This window comes from Chamaea fasciata, unplaced genomic scaffold (genome assembly GCF_029207755.1).
Source record: "Chamaea fasciata isolate MVZ Bird 193981 ecotype frontalis unplaced genomic scaffold, bChaFas1.0.hap1 SCAF_1, whole genome shotgun sequence".
NCBI lineage: Eukaryota > Metazoa > Chordata > Aves > Passeriformes > Sylviidae > Chamaea > Chamaea fasciata.
This window is the reverse complement of record NW_027094086.1, coordinates 148,149,772-148,167,370: the sequence shown is the minus strand read 5'-3', so window position 1 is coordinate 148,167,370 and position 17,599 is coordinate 148,149,772. Positions and strand designations below refer to the sequence as shown.

Below are 17,599 nucleotides of genomic sequence, written 5' to 3'. Positions count from 1 at the left end.
GGAGATCCTGTGAGAAAAGTCAAATTGGCTGCTATTCAGGTCCACTAAACACGGAAATACAAAGTCCTAGAACAAAAGTGTCAGCGAATATTCCTGATCACACTGTCAGGATGGGAAGTTTCTTGGCAATGTGATTAAAAGCTTAATTCTGTGAAAGAAACTTCTGCTAAGTTGCTATGGGTTCCTCTATGTGTCAGCTTAATTACTGGGCACAGCAGTCAAGACAAGATGAGACAAATTTTTAGTCTTTCCTCAACTCACAGTGGAGATGAAGATCTAAAATCTACCTTTAGCTGGGCACCTCTCTTCAGGATGAACAAGAGAATTTTTATGTTCTTTCCACCCATATGAATGGCTCAAAATTTAAACAGCAACCTCTAGGAAGAAGGCTTGTCAGAAAAATTATTCCATTCTGGCTTTGTCTCCAATGAGTAATGCTTACCACTGCAACCTAGAGAGGGGAAAAAAAATGAAGATTAAGGGAGAAATAGCTCATCAGGTCTCCCAGTTTCCTCTGCACAACTTTTCTTTTTCTCTTTGAATGAATGGATTGTGGGATGAGGGACAGCTGAGCATCAGATAAAATCAGGGTAAAAAATTCTTCATGTCAAGTGCCGGTGGTAAAATTACAATCATTCATCTGGGAAAATGGTGACTACTGATAGGTAATTATTTTCCTACCTGCAGTTCTAGATTTGATAAGAGATTGCGATCAATAAGCCCAAGGAGGATTATTTTTAGACATTAATAATAACAAACCTGGAAGACTAGAGTTTTAGATGCAGCAGTGATTGTATGTAAAAATTAAATAAGAGGGGAAAAAAAGGTTGAAAATAATGATAGTTTACATCCACAGCACTATGAAAATTATGAGATCAATATATCAATATCGAAGTCATTGAGCTGTTGTTTATCATTAGGGGAGCTAATAGTTTAGAAATACCATCTGACTAAAAAACTCTAAGCCTAATTTCAACTCTTGTAAAGATTTCTAGGAAAACAGCTCCAAATAACAGTCTTGAAAGCCTGTCTTGGGGTGTGGTGTTTAAATTAAAGACTTATTTGATGAAGTGAAGCTTCATGAATGTGCAAGTTAGAACGGATTAAAAGCTATAGGATGTCAGATATGTCACTGGCTTAGAGATGTACCCATGGACTGAGTGTAGCTGATTCATGTAGCTGATGATTTTAGAATCTTTAATGTCATTTATGTATTCCATTATGAAAATGGATTATTGACTAGTCAGTAAGTAGAAATCTGAGTCCTTTTGTTGAGCAGAGCTTAATGTAAGGACTGAAAGCATAAGAAAAAATGCTTTAGAGAAGGACCTTAAAACTTGTAATTAAATTATAAAGTCACTTATGGAATGATAGTCTTAAACCTCAGCATTTTCTTTTTCTTTAGACTAAATATCTTGTTTAAGACACTCTGAAAGAGTCTTGATTTCAAAGTGTTTTATATATGTTTTCCCTCAAAATCAGAATCTTTTAAGATAAAAAAGAGCAACCCTGTAATTTCCATTAGATATTCCTGTCCAAGGAATTGACAAAAAAACCCCAAAAACAAACAAGTAAAATAAATGAATGCTCAAGCTTTATGAGCCATTTAGTGGGAGGAATCAGCTACTATTTTTATAGCTTAAAAGAGGTATTTCAGGGTTGTAACTTTTTCTTGTAGAGTAGTTTCTGGCATTCACTTCATGGCAGTGATTTTTCTCGTCTTCTGGAGTCAAATTGTGTGTTTAACAGTGATGTGGGGAAAAAACAAAACACCTTTTAAAAGAAAAAATCCAGATCAAGATTAATTTTTTTTTTTGTCACCTGCAGTTAGACTTGGAAGACTTAGGTCTGCTTCAGGTGCTATATTTAAAAAGATGTATCGAGTATGTGAAGTTTTGGGGATACCCATCCAAATTGTGGTCTTCTTGAGCACTTGAGAAGGGATCAAAGGCTTGTATGGAACAGATGCTGAGGCACAGATCAGTGAATATACAGAAGTGTATGTCTGCATGTAGATGAGGCTGTGGGTATCTTCTCTAAGCTCTGTGCCTGATTGTTATCTCTGCCTGATGGAAAAATTTTTGTTTCCAGAACCACTGAAATGGAGCTCTATGAACAGATACTCTGAATTCACATGGGAACTGTAGAGAAAAGAATTTTGTCCAAGACAGATAATAAATGTAGCCAGTTTGGGGAGAGCTGAAGTGTTCGAGGCGTTGTCTGAGGTGGTAATAGAAGACAGGGAGTGTTTGATGAATAATTATGGAGGTGGGAGGAAAGAGAGAAGCAATAAATCAAGTTGGGACTGGCATGGGTGTTTTATTATGTATGATCGTATATGAACCAGTGATTAAAACAAGGAACCTCTCTGGGCTTTCAGATGGTGCTTGTCAGCATGGAATCTATTGACATTACTCTACTTTAACTGTAAATATTGTGGCTTTGTTCAAGTGCTGTGGGTCTTTTGATAAATAGCTTCATCAATGCTCAAAACTTAATGCTCTGATGTGTTGTTAACATGGGTATTGTACCTGTGCACTTTAATTTTTTAAGCTAAATAGAAAAAGAAAGCCTCATCAAAAGTGCAAGGATCAGAAAAACATAGGAATTGATAATGCTGAATCCAATACAGTCTCTTCCTGACCATCCAGGATGATTTTTTTCAGCCTTGTGGTGAAAGATGAAGTTCTTATATTGTAAATATTTGAAATATTTTGTGAAACATGAGGATTTCTACCTCAGTTACACCTTTTGTTCTCATCACTGATACAAAGGAGAGATCTACTTGAGGAAAGATCTGCCACAGAAAACTCAGGCTAAATATTTTCAGTTTTCCTGCACCTTCAAGTTGTTCATAAGCTACGGAATTAAAACATCACCTGACTTGAACAGTGATGTGCATTTAAAAGGACTTTCTGTGTGCCCATTAAGGCCAATCCATGGACTGCTCCATGCTTCAGGTTCAGCAATAAAGTGCATTGCAAAGGCAAGAGGAATCATCTGCTTTTACCTCTGAGAACTCAGCCCAGGTGCACTGTGAGCAGAGAATAACTTGCATTGTTGCTTGCTCTTATTGCACTGGTTTTAAGGAAAAAGTAAAGATATATTTTCTCCTATTAAAATTCTGCAGTGCTGGATTGCCCCAAGTGTAGTGAAGATAAAATATGGGAATTCCCAGGCTCAATCTGGCCTTGGCATACCCAGAGCAGCATCTCTCTGTGGCACCAAACAGCCCCATTTGCTCCAGAAAACGATTAGTAGAGCTCAAAGTATAGATATTTTTTCTAATTTTCTATTAACATTAACTGTTGTAACTCAGGATATCCTTATCTACACAGGCAACAAATCTTTCTTTGAATGTTTTGTCCACAGAGGCAGCCTGCAGCAGCAACTTCAGGAGTTCAAATGGGAAATATAGTGAAAAATATTTCCTTTATCTTTGGTTTTGAGAATTCTTCTTTTCTTTTTCCCCTTCCATTTTCTTAAGGCAAAAAACACTGTTATCACATTCTTGTCACTAGGAGCACACAAAGCTCTCTGTTCTCCTTTTCCAGAATACATGCTATTTTTTAACTGTGATAGTCACCTTTTTTTCTAGGATAAAAGATGCCCATTTTTTCCATTGCTGGTCTTAAATTTTCCCAGTCATTCACATTCCCTTCTCAGTACTTTCCAGTCTGGCAGGTACCCTGTTGAAAGCATTGAAAGTGGTCTTTCCTCTGGATCATTGAGTCATTTAGGTTGGAAAAGACTTTTAAGACCATCAAGTCCAACCATTACCCCAGCACTGCCAAGTCCACCAATAAACCCTGTCCCCAAGTGTGACATCCGCACGTCTTTTAAACACCTGTGGGGATGGTGACTCCACCACCTCCCCAGACAGCCTGTTCCAATGCCTGGTACTGAAATCCCTTCCAATGAGGAAGTATTTCCTAATATCCAATCCAAACCTCCTCATGGGCAGCTTGAGGTGATTTCTTCCAGTCCTATCATCACTTGTTGCCTGGAAGAAGAGACCAGCCCTGACCTGGCTGCACGCTCTTGTCAGGGAGTTGTAAAGAGTGAGGAGCCTTTCTTGCCCTCCAGGAGATCAACACTCCCACCCAGCTTGCTGTCATCTGCAATTTGACTGAGGCTGCACTTGATCCGTTTGTTCAGGTCATTGGAAAAGTTATTAAACAGAACTGATAAAAACAAGCCACTGTCCATCAACTCTTTCCTATATGTTACCCCAGCATGGCCCTCCTGTATATCAATATTACACTTTTCTCTGATCATAACTTTCTATTACATAAAAGTGTTGACTAAGGAACCCTACCAAAAAAAAAAAAGAAACCAAAAAAAAGAATCCATCTCTCTTATTTGAACTAATACAGGGAATTTAAGGACTGACAAGGTTAGGAATAGGTGAGGTTTTCTTCTCTGCTTTACTTCACTTTCTGACAACTTAATATTCCACTTTGTATTTCTCCTCTCCATTTTTTTTTTAGTGGAGTAGGTGTCTCTAGTGTTCCTCATTCAGTCCATGCCTCAGACTTTATTCACCTGATAAATACTGTGTATAGGAGATGTTGTTACCTCTCTGCTCACCCTCTCTTTCCCTTGTACTTATAAATGTAACAAAGAAGTGCAGGTGCAGCCCTCCATTAGCCCACAGACGTCCTGCATACTGACTTCTCATCTAAACCTATGATTTCTGTCTCTCTGCCATTTTTTGATCCAATTTATTTGTTTTCTTTATCACAGTAAGTGCAGAAGTTGGGTGGGTTTTTTTTTTCTGTTTGTCCATCATTTGTCTGTAATCACAAATGCATTTGACCTTTGAAACAGCTCTTGATTTTAATTCTTTTGTGTGGAACATATGAAAAAATTCCACAAAACGCAAAAACCTCTACAAAACTTCCAGAGAGCACACTTCAGCACTTTCCTGCCTATTCATGTGGAGCATATGTCTAAACAAGTGGTACTAAATATGCTTTTAGTTGCATGCTATGTACTCTACAGCCCTAAGAGTGTGGGTCTGAGTGACTGGTGAGGCACAGAGGCATTGAAGGAGATTATCTGAAGATGTTTAAAAGCCAGCATGTGTATTTATTGCTAGTCATTGTCTACTGTCTTGTCTTCCTGGGGATGCTCCTGGGCTTGGCAAGGTCCCCAAGCCAATTTGACAGCATCTAAATTCTCTGCTCTCCTCTGGTGCACATCTCCAAAAGCTCCTGATGTGTTTTTACTCCTCTCCTGATGTGCTTTTTTGTTCCCTCAGACCATGTGAGCAGCACAAACAGGTACTGTGGATCTCTGAGGCTTTCAGAGCCTCTTCCTAGTGCACGGGAGCCATCTAGCTCAAGAGGGCTTGATTGATATTTTTAGTGGCTTTTTCACAAAGGGGGAAGAAGCTGTCCTGTCAAAATTGGAGACATTTTCTGTGCTGTGGCAACTGCTGAGCCTGGCAGGAAAATTGTTTCTCTGACTTGTCTAGGGAAGCACTAACAGAAGCCTACCAGAGAGACTCAAACTGAAGGAGACCACTTTCCTCTCACCAGCTGGTTGTATGATTTTCTACAACCTCCTCCCAGCCCCTCCATATCTCCTGCAGGACAACTCATGCCCAGAATTCCAGGTTGTGTTTACCACAAAGTCATGCAGTTGCCAATGCTGTACATAAAGTTTGTCCCCTTGATCTCGGCTCCCTCTACCCACCTAATCATCTTGGCCATAACTCCTCCTGTTCCTTTTTGAACTGTAGTTCAGGAAATGTCCTCCCTCGTGGTTACAGGGTTTGGAGGCAGCAGAGAGCTGGGCTAGAAGGGATTTCCCAGGGAAAGAGGGAGGATGAGAAGCAGGGAGAGGAGAGCACCCAAGAGCCTCTGAAACTCAGCAGAAGGTGCAGCAGCAGCAAATGCCAGGGGACAGCAAAGGAGAGCCAGATCTCCTGCCATGGGCAGAACAACAGGAGAGTAAATTATTATTATAATTATTTGCAACCCTTTTTAGCCAGGAAAACCTAACTGGCAGCGCCATATTTTTTTTCCCAAGCCTTCTCCCCTAATAACACCCTTAATACAGCCTGTTCCATGGCTTTTGTGAGGCATGTTTTTCATCTCCAAACTCAATTTCATTTATTAGAGGCTTCGCCGTGTGTGACACAGTGTGCACACAGCAAGTGCAGCAAGGATTCCTTTTAATTATCGTGTATTACCAGGAGGCAAAGCGGTGGGCGAAAGGGCGAGGAGGGGGTGTTGTCTGTTTCCTTTCTGTGCCTTGTATCACAACAGTGAGGAGATGGAGCTTTCTGAACTGCATTTTAAATTTGGAATGGGGGCGTTGGGTGGCTGTCCGTGCTCTGTGCCAACCCCAGTGCAGTGAGAAAGTCTCCAAGCAGCGAGTGCCCGTGTGGCTGCAATAAATAGTCTGAGATAACAGACACCTCTGTGAAGTTTTTGTTAGAAAGTCAGCCAGAGGACTCTTCTCTGGGCAGTGACTAATGATATTTGAATGTTGCTCTTTATGCAAGTGTGATAATGTATAGGGTTGTTGTGGTGGGTTTATTTTTAATTGGAATTAATTTGCTGTAAGGCGAGTCAAAGTAACATTTCAGTAGGGCCTTCAAAGGAGGAGCAGAAACTGGAGGCAGAAGCTGTGTTTTCTAAGCTGACTTCAACGTTTCTTAGTTTTCTGAATGGGAAAATTTTCCTTCACACAGAAATGAGGAAGGTCTCTACCCTGCAGTCCATGTACCCTACTGGCTTTATGCTTAGTTGTGTGATAGAGGTGTGGAAAGCAAAAGCTGGAGCATATTTTTAATTGGATTTTTTTTTTTTAAGAAGTTGGCCTTTATTTTTTCCCCTGTTAATTTGACAAGTGGAGGCATGATGTATGTTTACTCTGTTACAATCACCTGGTGTGGGAGGGAGCAATGCAGGAACCTGCATTGAGAAATCAGAACAAGGGTAGAATTAAACAGACAAAATGATGAGGAACTGACTTTGGGAGGAAGATATTGCAGGAATAGATGTGGAAAATTTGTGGTTTTCCCCTCTTGCATATAGTGACCTTAAAATTATGGCCAGTGTTATTTGCTTTGAGAAGTGTAGGAGGCAGAACATGGACTTGAAGGAACCTTGTTATTCTGACCATTTTTACTTCTTTTAGTATGACCATGTAGTTACCTTTCTCTGGAAATTCTTGTAGAAAAATTCCTAAAAAGCAACATGTACCCTATGACTGTGACATCAACCTTTTAGTAAAGCTGGTAGAAAAAAAAAAATTAACATTGCCTTTGGAAAGAATGGTGCATTGCATAAAGTTTTTGTACACACATACAGGTGCTACAAATAAGATGGTTTTGTCTTAATGTTACTTCAAAAATTTTAAAAAAATAACAAAAGTAAACACCTAAAATAGAGGGTTTTGGTTTTTTTCCCACTCACCAGCTGAAATTTTTCAGTGGAAAACAAAACAAAAATTAATTGCAGTCTTCCAAGGCAATGAAAAATCATTGTGTTTTCAGGTGGTGTTGCTCGTTTTGAGCAGTTTTCAGACAGAAAATCCTGCTCTGCATGAAAAAGGAGTTCCTAGTTCTTTGCCCACACTAGAGCTAACTGATGGGAAGCTGAGGCCATGAGTTAATATGGTACCAAGGCTGTTCATTCTTTAAAGCAAGAGTGATGCCTGTTTGCTTCTTGCAGCTCTCTGATTGCCCAGCAGGCTTGACTGAAACCCAAACCAATGGGCTTTGAAGGAATGATTGATTGTTGTGCACATTTTTGATAATACAGCAATTTGTCTCCTTGGGTATAAAGCTCTAATCCCCCTTTCATTTATCAGTGGTGAATAGGGAGCTCTCCCCTTCCTCTTCCACAGCCTGAGGTTTGTCACAGTGGCTTTGTTTATTAATTATTATGAAATACTAAATTATTATGAAATAAAATTATCAATTTCCTATGCCACAGTGGCTGTGGCACTCCCTTGCACAGACCCCATGGTGAAGATGTGCCCTCCCAGCAGCACCTACACACCAGTTCCTCAGCCTGCATTTCATGGGGTTCTTTGGCACCTGCCAAAGAAATGTGAATGCTTAAGTTTTAGAAATGCTTATCTCTTTTAGAAATTTAAATGCTGAAGTCAACAGCAGACAACAGAATTTTGTCTGTTCTCAAGATTTCAGATTTCTTGTTTGCACACAGAGAATCCTTGTCCTCCTTAATCCCGTGCTCAGACTCTGTTCTTATCCCCTGATTTGGCTGATGAGGAGGTGTTGTTTTGGTTTTCAACCAACACTGTGCTCCAGAATTTCAATCAAACCTGGAATCATAGAATCATGGAATGGTTTGTGTTGGATAGGACCTTAAAGACCATCTAGCTCAGAGAGAAAATGGTGTGTTTGTGTCACTGACTCTGTGCATCCCAAATAAGATGCCGCTTGTCCTGAGAAAAGCACAAGTCCTTGCCCAGCAGAACTGGAGGGTGGAAGGTGATGCAGACATGGCATCTTTCCCTCTTCTGTGGAGATTGATCCCCAGTCCTCAACCACGCTCAGTCCCGAGTGCTGCTGTCACACAAGGTGTTTCTGTAGAAAGCCCACGTGGCCAGACGAAGTGGAAAAGCATCCAATCTGAGCAGGATCTGTGCTCTGGGAACTTGTGAACACCACCACGTGCCCCTGTAACCACAAGCTCCTGAGCAGTAATTCCCTCTTGGCATGCAGCAGAGCAGGGCTTTTCCACTGCTCACAGCTCACTGGGAAAGCCACAGCACATCTGTTCAGGGGTTGAGCCATTGAGCATTCTCGGCATAGCCCGCCTGGATAAGCTGTCACTCTTGATTTTTAAAACATTTCACAACAGGGGGTTAGCCTGGACTGGAGAACCTTTTGTGAGCAGCATCTGCAGAGGCTCCTCTGCTCACAAAGCTTTACCAGGCAAGGCTGCCACCATCACATCTTGGTCAAGAGGGGATCACTTCCTCTCTGCTGCAGCAAAGCACACCAGATTGTTTACCCTTCCTCAGTGAGCTGCACACCTCTGTTCTGCATTTCTAATGTTTCTAGAGCAGTGCTTCTATCTGTTCTTTCCTGCCACCATCCAGGTTTTAGAGCTGCTCCTTAGAACATCTTTTCTTCACGCTCCCTCCGGAACACTGATTTTAATTATCCTTTTGAGAAGAAATTGTCCTTCTGTTCTGTTACTCTGCATGTTAGACTTGTGTGTATGTAAAGTCTCTTATTAGCCTGGAGATGCTAATTTCCTTAAGCCTTATTGATAGTCAACCTGGGGATGATCCACAGCACTCAAATTTAGCGTGGTCCTCTGAGGCTCCCTTGAGAAGTGTCTGTCTCTCTCCAATGCCATTACAGATGACTGCAGTGATAAATATTTGTCTTTGTGAATACTTCCTTGTTTGTTTGATCTTTAACAGGGTGTTATTTAGTTTCTTTTTCTTTATGCCGTGTGTTTTCTATGCTGAGCAGAATCCACCAGACTGAGGGAGTGGGCTGCTTTGTTAATATTATTACATTCTGAGTTATAGATGGTTACATTTTTAACCTATGACTCAGTAATTTCTGCCACAAACTTCAATTAATATGTGTCTCACCAGTGCAGAGACTAAAAGTTACAGGCTAGCATATGGTTTGGTTTCATTTACAGAATTTAGTAACAATGTTCTTGGTTTGAACAGAGGGACGTGGCTGGATAGAATTTCCTAAATACATTACCTACAGCCCGTTGTCAGCTTATTCAACTGGTCAGATTCGGAATGCAAACAGCAAGTGCTTACAGAGATTAGAAAATATATATATATATATATTTCCAATTTATAGAACTTAAAATTAGCAAAACAAAGCAAAAGTGTGCCATTCATCTCTCAGTTGCCATCCCAATTGAATATGCTGGTTCCTGAATGATATTTTTGAATGTTATCATCCCCAGAATGTGTTTATTAAAAAGCCATTTCTGTATTTATATTGCAGTGAACTATTTCATAAAAAATGGTACAGAGGATGTGTTACTGTGTGGCAACAGCACTGATGCTGGGTAAGTACTTTAAAAATATCTTCACTTCTGGTGTGGTTTTGTTGCCTTTATTATTATTATTACATTTTCCTCTAGTTCTGCTCACTTTTCACCAGCATGAAGTAGATATTTCTACTTCCTTCTGTCTAGGCATAATAGTAGAGAGGATTATGACAATACTGTGCATAGTAATACAATTTTCTCAACTGCAGGGAAGAGAAGTTTCTGTGTGTCACTTACTCAGGTTTAAAATCTTTAGGGGCCTTATTACAGTTCTTTTTCAATGCATTCGAATTTATCAGTAAAAAAATAGTGAAAACTAAGTAAGGTTTTGGCTGAGTGGAGAGTATTTTAATGGAAATGAAACAGGAATGGAAACAGAAAACCTGGAGGGATTTAAACTGATGATGAATTCCTGGCTTTTGGCAAAGGAAGATAAACAAATCAACAAATGTCCCAAAAATAGCATGTTTTGGAAGTGGGAAGGTACTCAGGTTTGAATTGCGATCTGCATTTGCACTTGATTTGCTTGTAGACTACATGTATTTCATATTCTGATTGTGTAGACAGTGAAGAGATCCAGGGGTGTACTAACATCCTCTGCATGAAGGACTTTATTCATGGCCCTGCCGTCTATAGATGCCAGTGGTTTCTCCTGCATCCCATCCCCAGAGTCCAACTGCACTGTCAGGGAGTGTGATTTTATCTGACAGATTCTCATGATCTTGATGGAAGTGGAGGAGTTCAGACAGGATGGAAAGAGATGGTATCTTCTGTGGGCAGAGGAAATTATAGGCCATGCAAAGATTGCAGGCTGTTAGGAATTGTAGGAAAAGGTGGAAAATACCTTGGAGTATGGAACAGGAGAGGTTTTGACCCAAATATGTGAGAGCATTTGAACCAGGGAGGTGGGTGTCTTAGTGTCTTAGGCCAAGAGAGGGGAGGAGATGAGATGATCTGCTTCTGGAGGGACATACTCTGAGCTGGTAGAACCAAATGTGGATGACTACCAAAAAAAAAAAAAAAAGTTTCATTTAAGAGGAATTTAATGAGAAAAGAGACGTGTGTGTGCAGGGAAGCAGCAGGGAGATGAAGGGAAAATAAAATCTGAACTTGCTAGTGGACAGAAAGGCAAGAAAAGCCCTCAGGTCCCAGGGAGAGATGTTTTCTGCTGGCACTGCCTGTATCTGTATTGACATAAGACAAAGGGAAAGCTCAGTGTCAGCCTTCCCTCTGCAGGCCTGGTGTGTCTGATCCGTATTGCCAGCCTGAGTTAGACTCTAAGATGCTTGGGCAGAGGGCCATGCTTTCCCCTTTGTTTGTTCCTCGGGAGGTACAATGTCAGCATCCATTAATTAAGGCCTTTGTTGATTGTAATACATTGTGTTTATCCAGGCTCAGGCAGAACTCCAAGACTATTGGGATGTTTCCCGGGAATCCCAGGATTTGGCAATCTCCATTGTGCTGGGAAACCTTGCCTTTGCAAACCAACAGGGGAAACTTTTTTTAAGTGTTTTACTGGGAAAAACAAGTGCTTTGCATGGCAGCAATATTTTGTGTGTCATGGAATATTCATTGTTCTTTCTGATGACCTGAGCTGTGCTGGTGGAAAGCTCATAGGCAATGCTGAAAGAGTTGATATCTACTGCTTTGGAATTGTTCAACTTGTGGGAAGTTAAATACCAATCCAAAATCCATGGACTATTTATATATTGGAAGCCTGCGTGGATTTAAGGGTTAGTTTGTAGCAAGGCTAATAAGGAAACCCACTGTCTTGTCTTCCCATGAAAGTTAATAAATTGCAGCAAAAAGCCATGATTGGAGAAAACCTCTGGTGAAGACACTGTGCCCATGAGAGAGTTACAGCCGAAACAGCCAGGGGAGAACTTGCAGCTCTTGAGTATTAGAGGATGAAAATGACACCTTCAAACCGAGTGTTCTTGTACTTGTTTTGATAAATACATCAAAACTGTCAGTGTTTGTGACACCAAGGGAAACCAACTTTCCCTTTATGCCTCGGTTCTTTCTTCTTCAGCCTTCTGCTGTTTTAGTTAAGTGTTTAATACCACTGTGACACCGGTAGGGACACGAAAGGACCACACTCAGTCAGGTTCAGAGGTGAGCAGAGAAAGAGAAAGTTTATTATGATTTGGGATTTAAATAGAATTTGGAGTTTGATCCAGGATTGGTAGATGAGAGGAACACCTTTCTGACCCTAGTGGTCAGTTCACCAGTCCATTACAGACTGGTATGAAAACAATCTACTTGTTTATGTTACATTTGTGAGAGACTCCACTAGAAATATGTAAACATCATCGAAGGCTCAAGAATCAGAGTGACACCACTGGGGAAGGTTTGAGCTTAAATGACTAAAAATGGGGAATAAATATTCCTACTACACTGGGGTTTTTAGCTCAGGATTAGCAAGTGTTTTCTCATGCACTATACTCTGTGCTATACATTGCACAGAGCTGCTGCCAGTCATCCACTGCCAGTGTTTAAAGACATGAAGATAATTAGAAAGATGATCTTCAGGCCCCAGGGGATGTGAAAAGTCGTGTATTCCCACCTGTTGGGATGGGGACAGCATCATTTACAGGCAGACGTATCTAACAGGTGGATTTGTTTTCTCTCACCCTTCAATGATTGGAGCCAAGAGCAAGAGTGTTCAACAGCAAACCAAAATCTGCACGCCTGGGACCTTCTGGGGCAGGTTTCACCACAGGAGCAAGGGAAGGGACTTTAGAGGAAGTAGATGCATGAGGTTGTGGTTCCCTCATTTATTAGTAATGAAATTCATTGCAAGTGAGGTCTCTTGAATTGGGAACCCATCAAGACATCAGGAATGTGTGGTAAGGAAAAACAGCTGGAAAGACCATAACTGATGCTCATAGTATTTGTGGAATGTGCTTTTGCTCACAAGTTTGAATTCATCTGCCTCTGGGATACACTGAGGACCCAAAGGAAATTCTGGGAAGGGCAGTGTCATGTGTTCTCTCCTGGAAGTATTTCTTGTTAGAGTGAGGGATATCTGTGTTGTGGCCAGGATATTAAATCTTGAGGTAATTGAAAAAGCCATTTCAGTGCATTTTTAAAAGCATGTTAATGACACTCTGAGGTTTGTCTGGTTGCTGTTATTATGGAAGAGTAAAAAAAAAAATCCAAATAAATCTGCTATGGCAATTGCTGGGTGATGAGACTCAAGTGATCTAATGTAAGAGCATGTAGTGATGGAGACTGCAACCTGAGCTGGAGTAGAAAGCCAAAATCAGCAGGGAAATGATCATCAGTGGATTCTATATCACAGGCAATCTAATTATCTCCAAGGTGGGAGCTTTATTACATTACTGGGAGGGACTGTTTTCTGAACAAGGACCCAAGCTGCCAATAAAGCAGGAGGTAATGGATCTAGCTGATATTGATTCCAGTTCAGAAGGGATTTGAATAGATGTATGTCACTCAGCTGCAGCAAACATGTCTCTAGTACTTGACCTGGCAGAGGCTAGAAAAAAGCCCATTTATTTGCATTTTTAGATGTGCTCAAGCAACCTCAAGAATGTACTTTAAAAATCCAGACATAGTAGGAATGTCAGAGAGATGGCAAATTTCTCAAGCACACAAGGGCTAATCTGTCTGTGGGGTTTCCCATGTGATGCCTCAGAAACTTTCTTGATACGTGAAATTTGACTTTTCTTCACTTAATCAAACAGAACTTTTTTGGTTGCTTTTCATTTTGTTTATCCAACTGCATTTTCCCCCTTGATGTACTGCAAGAATTTGCTCTGTGCTTACAAGGAACAGAGCACAACAGAAGCAAGAAGTAACTTTTGGAGAAGAGAGAAAATCAAATGATTTTGATCAAAGATATTCTTTGGCTCAAAGTGACACGTGCTTGGTGTTTGACAAGCACATTCAGGAAACTGCACTGATAGAAAAATGCTTCACTCTGTGTGTCACAGATTGGTCACACTGGGAGCAGTGCTAACAGTAACACTCTCTTAACAAAAAAGACCCCCAAAAATAGTGTATTTGCAGTTGTTGATGTTTTTTAAGATGCATTTGGAAATTAAACTTCGTAGTTCTTTTGGACATGGCTGCACTGGGGTATGCACAAATTGTTTCTCTTTGCAATTTCAGCTTTTTCTATTTGATTTGTTTAAAATAAATGGAGAAAACTCAGAGAGTCTGATTTTTAAAATGGATTACTAATTCTGTGAATTTGCTTTTCAATTTAATCCCTAGTATATATCTTATCCAATGCTGGACACCTTGTTTCAGCCTCAAGGAAGGTGCAGTAAAGATCCAGTACGCTGATCAAATATTTGGGAGATCTTAGGTGGAAACTGCTCTTTCCTTAGTGAAATCAAGTCCTGGCATCAAGTGAAGCACGTTTTGTGAAGGCTGCAGAGCAGCAGGTGACAGCAGGCACCACCACACCCTTCCTGTAAATATATATATATATATATATACACACACATCCTGTGTGTCTGCCCTCCTGGTCCCACCTTCAGATCCAATGAGGCACCCTGCTGGATGCCACCACCACCAGAGCAGATTCCCAGAGTGGAACATGTCCCTGTCAGGCCACACCAACCCTCCTGTGCAGTTCCAGCTTGTCCCTTCTTGGTGACATTTAACCATTCACTTTGGTGAGGTGATCAGCACTGCAGAGTCCCCTCATTCCCCAGAGATACTTTTATGGGGGCTGCAGCAGCATGGAGTTATCTGTGAGAAATGAAGATGCATTTCAGCTCTAAAGCATTTCCACTTTCATCCTGCTGTAATTTCACAGAGATGGTTTTTCCGCTGTGCTTAGGCTGCTGTTTTTATTTCCCCTCCTGCCTGAAGGTTTGCTTGAGCAACAGAAACAGCGAGGAAATTTGTCCATTAGGAGGAAGAGACAAGATGCTGTCAATGTACAAAGTAAACAAACTGACGCAAAAGAGAAACTTCAATTCTTTCTGTTCACTTTTTAATTTGCAAATTACAAGGAGCTGGCTTTTCAGGAAAGTGTACATGTTTTAAGTCAGTTGTGTCCCCTTTGGATCTCAAGGTCAGACTGCTTAATTTTTATTTTTTTTTCCCTTACACATGATATGTCCTGTGTATTCAGCTCATGGGCAGGAATAGTCTACAAGATCGTACTGACGATGAAAGCACATTTGCATCATGTCTGTACTGATATTACCAAAAAAGACCAGTGAACAGGAAGGAAAAAGCAGCCAGTAAATCTACTTCAGGAACAACAAGAAAGCACCTTTGGCAACTGCATCCTAGTAACTGTTGCTATAGAAACTTTAGCTACCTTTATTCTCACTATGACCTTGATTTTTCTTAACAGGATACATTAAAATAATGTACACTGTGGGGCAAGATTCTCTTTGGTGTGGTAAATTCTGTCACTGAGCTCATTGCATATAAGGGATGAAGGAATGACCATGCGTTGTGGCGCTCCTCAAAGTTTTTGTGTCAGTCCTAACTCTAAGGCATTATCAGAAAAAAAACCCCTTTTGTTTTCTTCAGTGTTGTGGCATTTTACTTAGGTAATTAGTACCCACACACAAAATTTCATCAGATGCCTGTTTTCAAAGTCTCTATGAGCACCAAAAGCAGTGTTTCTGTGGCAGTTTCTCCACATCACCCTTCTGTCAGCACACTCATTTCACGTACAGCCATGCAGCACTTTGATCTCTCTGAGCTGTAGTAACATTCCTTTGCCTTTGTGCATCCTCCACGCAGTGATTTAAAGCCCCTTGTAAAGGCTTATCACACCCCTGAAGGGTAGAGAAGAAACATGCACTGTGCTGAGGAGGAGAGCTGCTATCGGGTGCTTCCACCAGTGCCACTGCAGGTCTCACCCAGAACTTGGCAGGGGAGAGCCTGGAAAAATGTGTGTCTGCCAGAACATATCAAACAGCATCCAGCAACACAACCCCAGCTGCACCAGAAACTGGGGAGCTGCACCAGTGCGCACAGCTGACTCTGTTATTCTTCTGCTGCCAATTAGGATTATTGCAGTTCTAAGTTGCCTCAGTTTATATCTGTGTCGTTATTATTATTGCGGTTGCTGTTGTTAATAATTGTTTTCTGTAAGAAGGTCTTAGATTGAGTCCATATTGTGCTGGATGCTGGATAAATAGAGTGAAAGGCCAAACCTCCAAGCCAAGAGAGCTCTTCTCAGAGGTGCAGTCCATGGATGAGTGGGGTGGAGGTGTTGCACATAGACACTCCTGGGGAGCAACAGCAGTACCTGAAATGTGACTTTTCTTCATTTAATCGAACAGAACTTTTTTGTTGCTTTTCATTTTGTTTATCCAACTGCATTTTTCCCTTGATGTACTGCAAGAGTTTGTTTTGCGCTAACAAGGAACAGAGTCCAATAGGAACAAGAAGTAACTTTTGGAGAGAAGAGAAAATCTTCAGTTCAGGAGAAAGCCTGGTTGCAAGTCATGTCAGGACTACCCAGCTTTGTCAGGCAGGTCATGGTGTGCCAGTGTTTAACTTGGTGCAGGAATGGGTCCATTCCAGGAAATGGGATACTGGGAGCTTTGGCCAGTGCCTGATGGGATTGGTGTGTGCTTTACCCTCACCATATGCAGCCAGCCTGATGTGGTAGAGCTGGGCTGACAGGTGGGAGAGGCTGTAAAAGTTGCTTGAGTGAAGAAGGGGCAGAGTTTCCAAATGTGTCCTCTTCAAATGTCACCAAAGCAAGTGTATTTTGGAAAGAACTGTGTTGTTTAAACTACTAGAGCTAAAAACGTAATTCCGTCCCAGGTTTTCAAGCAATACTAGTGAATTTGTTTCAAACCTTCAGGCTGTGCAGCACACCTTAAATTAATTTACCTAGGTTGTGATGTAAATCACATAAGCTTTTCTTTATTCTCTGAGCTGGTTACAGTGACAGGAGGGTGAGGATGGCCTGCTCATGGTGAGAAAGCCTCTTGCTTGACTGTGTTAAACAAACAGAAAGCAAGGATGACACCTCAAAGGTGCTGCAGGGGCCACGGGAATGACTTGAGGAATTATACAGGTTTAGGAACAATAGTAACAGTCACCATTCCTAGGGATCAGTGGTGCATTTGGAAGATCATGTCTCTGGTCAAACGGCAGCAGTAGGGATTAAATCCAAATCCACTCAATTCTTAAGGAGGGGTAATATTACCTCTTAGTCAAAGCTGTAATAAGCTCATCAGCCACATGAGAGAAGCAGACTTACTAGAGGCTACAGCCTTCATTAGGCAGTAATCTACTGTTATGTTTATGATGACAAATTATTGCCCTACATTTTGTTTGCTGGGTTAGACAGAAGCTCTGGTATCTGGCCACTGGATTGAGCCAGAAGAAATAAGAGCTTGCTTGCCTGGCTGCAGCATGGAGCCTGAACAAGGCACCCTGCAGGAGAGGGGGTTGTTCCCCTCTGTGCTCCCCTGTGTGCAGGCTGAACCCACAGCTTTTCCATCTCCCTGAGCCAGCGACCAGTGAGGGAGGCTGAAAGTTTTCCTGGACACAGGCCAGCAGCATGCACAGGTCAGTGGGTGCTCTGAGCCTGTGAACAAGCCTGATCATGGGCACCTCCTTTTCTTTTC

At 41.3% G+C, this 17,599-nt stretch overlaps 1 protein-coding gene across 1 annotated transcript in view; it reads left to right on the top strand.

The window, feature by feature from the left end:
* The window catches only part of SCN5A (sodium voltage-gated channel alpha subunit 5), a 175,155-nt gene that overhangs the window by 27,837 nt on the left and 129,719 nt on the right, over nt 1-17,599 (top strand). The window contains exon 7 of the mRNA XM_066201302.1: nt 9,971-10,034. Coding sequence (XP_066057399.1) covers nt 9,971-10,034 — 64 coding nt within the window. The remainder of the gene's footprint in view (nt 1-9,970; nt 10,035-17,599) is intronic.